At 40.1% G+C, this 2203-nt stretch overlaps 1 protein-coding gene across 1 annotated transcript; it reads left to right on the top strand.

The window, feature by feature from the left end:
- Window positions 1-753: 753 nt before the first annotated feature.
- On the top strand, window positions 754-1674 carry LOC117799337 (olfactory receptor 4C45-like). Its single transcript, XM_034651808.1, has one exon. The coding sequence runs from the start codon at window positions 754-756 to the stop codon at window positions 1672-1674; it is 921 nt and encodes a 306-aa protein (XP_034507699.1).
- The last annotated feature ends 529 nt before the right edge of the window (window positions 1675-2203 follow it).

Here is a 2203-nt window from a genome sequence, read left to right as displayed (position 1 = left end):
TGAGGACTTTTCAGGAACTTTGTACCACTGACATATCTGCATCCAAAGAGGTGAGAAGAGTGAGTATGTATCAGTCATGTTGAGTCAGACACAACATCCAGGGCTGTTGACTGAATGTGGCTCAAAGAGCTGTTATAAAGACAGTTCCTTGGCATTCTGAAGGGGAGACACTTCATCTGCAGCTCTGTGTGTGTGTGTGTGTGTGTGTGTGTGTGTGTGTGTGTGTGTGTGCATTCATTTGACAGAAAGGAATCCTAGCTCAAAGAACACTGCCAGTAAAGATACAGTAAGGATGGCACTTTTCCTATCTGATATACACTTGACATCTGAAAGAATATTTTGTTCCTATACATATAAATATTCATGCCAATGGGCAAATATAACTTCAAAATAATTGTTACTGATGAAATCTGTCCCAGAAAACAGTGAATGAAAGCCATCTGTAACGTTTTACAGCCAGAGTTTGGAAGTCAATTATAAGTCAACAATCATAGTAAAACATTGCTTTTATTCTGGTGTTTGAGATATGAATAAGATAATTTATAAATTCTTTGTATTCCTTTTCATAACTAGCTCCAAAGTGGTTGAGGTGAGTGGAAGGTGTGGTTCCTCAATCCCAGAGGCCAGGACTAAAGAGGTGATCCGGATTTTGCTGCTGAATTAAAAATACTACTCAGAATTTCTGTGATCTTTCCAAATGCACCATGTGATCTTTCCTGAAGGAACATAATCCAAGCTAAATCCAGGGAAAGGATGAGCAATGTCACAGAATTCATTCTGCTGGGCCTGACCCAGAACCCACAACTGCAGAAATTCTTATCTGCTGTGTTTCTAATCACTTACTTGATCACACTGGCAGGTAACCTGCTCATCTCAGTCACCATCTTCATCAGCCCAGCTCTGGGCTCTCCCATGTTCTTTTTTCTGTCCTACTTGTCCATTTTAGATGCTTTCTACTCTTCTTCCATTGTACCCAAAATGATCTTTGACTTGATCTCTGACAAGAACACCATATCCTTCAATGGCTGCATGACTCAGCTCTTTGCTGAACATTTCTTTGGTGGAGTTGAGATCGTCCTATTAGTTGTCATGGCCTATGACCGCTATGTAGCCATCTGTAAGCCCTTGCACTACATGACTATCATGAGCCCACCTGTCTGTACTTTCTTGCTGGGAATGGCTGGGATTTTAGGCTTTCTTCATGGAGGGATCCAGGTTTTGTTCACGGTCCAGTTGCCATTCTGTGGCCCCAATGTCATTGACCATTTTATATGTGATTTAATACCTCTCCTGGAACTAGCCTGTACAGACACTCACACCTTGGGGCCCCTGATTGCTGCCAACAGTGGGTCAATATGTTTCCTCATTTTTTCTATGCTAGTTGCTTCTTACATTGTCATCCTATACTCTCTGAGGACCCATAGCTCTGAAGGGCGTCACAAAGCCCTGTCTACCTGTGCTTCTCATGTCACTGTTGTCATTTTATTCTTTGTACCTTGTTCATTCCTGTACCTGAGACCCATAACCTCCTTCCCTGCTGACAAAGCTGTGACTGTGTTTTATACCATAGTAACTCCCATGTTGAATCCTTTAATCTACACTCTCAGAAATGCAGAAGCAAAAAATGTCATGAAGAAACTCTGGGGGCAAGTAATGAAAACTGGTGATAAATGAATCTTGGGATTAGAGTATTTACATAAAAATATCTAGTGATAATTTAGAGAGATTTATTCCCCTTCTTAGTTGATTAAACTAGGGATAGTCAATTATCCTGTCTGGATCAGTTTTCTTCAGGACCACATATATTGTGGGTACCCCTTAAGGTACAGTAGGCATGGTGCCTAGAGCCCAGAATAATTTTAGGAGCTCCTGAAATGGATTAATATTTTTAAAATAAGAAGAAAAAGAGAACATAATCCAAATCCAACTTGGACTACAATCATCATTATAACAATTCATTCACAAAATATAATCATCGATATATTTTATGGACAAGGACTCATGAAGACAAAGGAGCAACAGGCCACAAAAGTCATGATGTTGCCCTGATTCTGTGTATGAAATAGTTCTGCATCAATATTTTCAACACTCTTTATAACCAGTGCTACAGCTAGAATGTAGTTTTAATTTAAAAGAGAAGGGGTGTCTGGGTGGCTCAGTTGATTAAGTGTCTGACTTAGGCTCAGGTTATGATCTCAGGGTC

This window comes from Ailuropoda melanoleuca, unplaced genomic scaffold (assembly GCF_002007445.2).
Source record: "Ailuropoda melanoleuca isolate Jingjing unplaced genomic scaffold, ASM200744v2 unplaced-scaffold4744, whole genome shotgun sequence".
NCBI lineage: Eukaryota > Metazoa > Chordata > Mammalia > Carnivora > Ursidae > Ailuropoda > Ailuropoda melanoleuca.
Note: the sequence above shows the minus strand (reverse complement) of the source record. Positions and strands in the feature narration are given on the sequence as shown.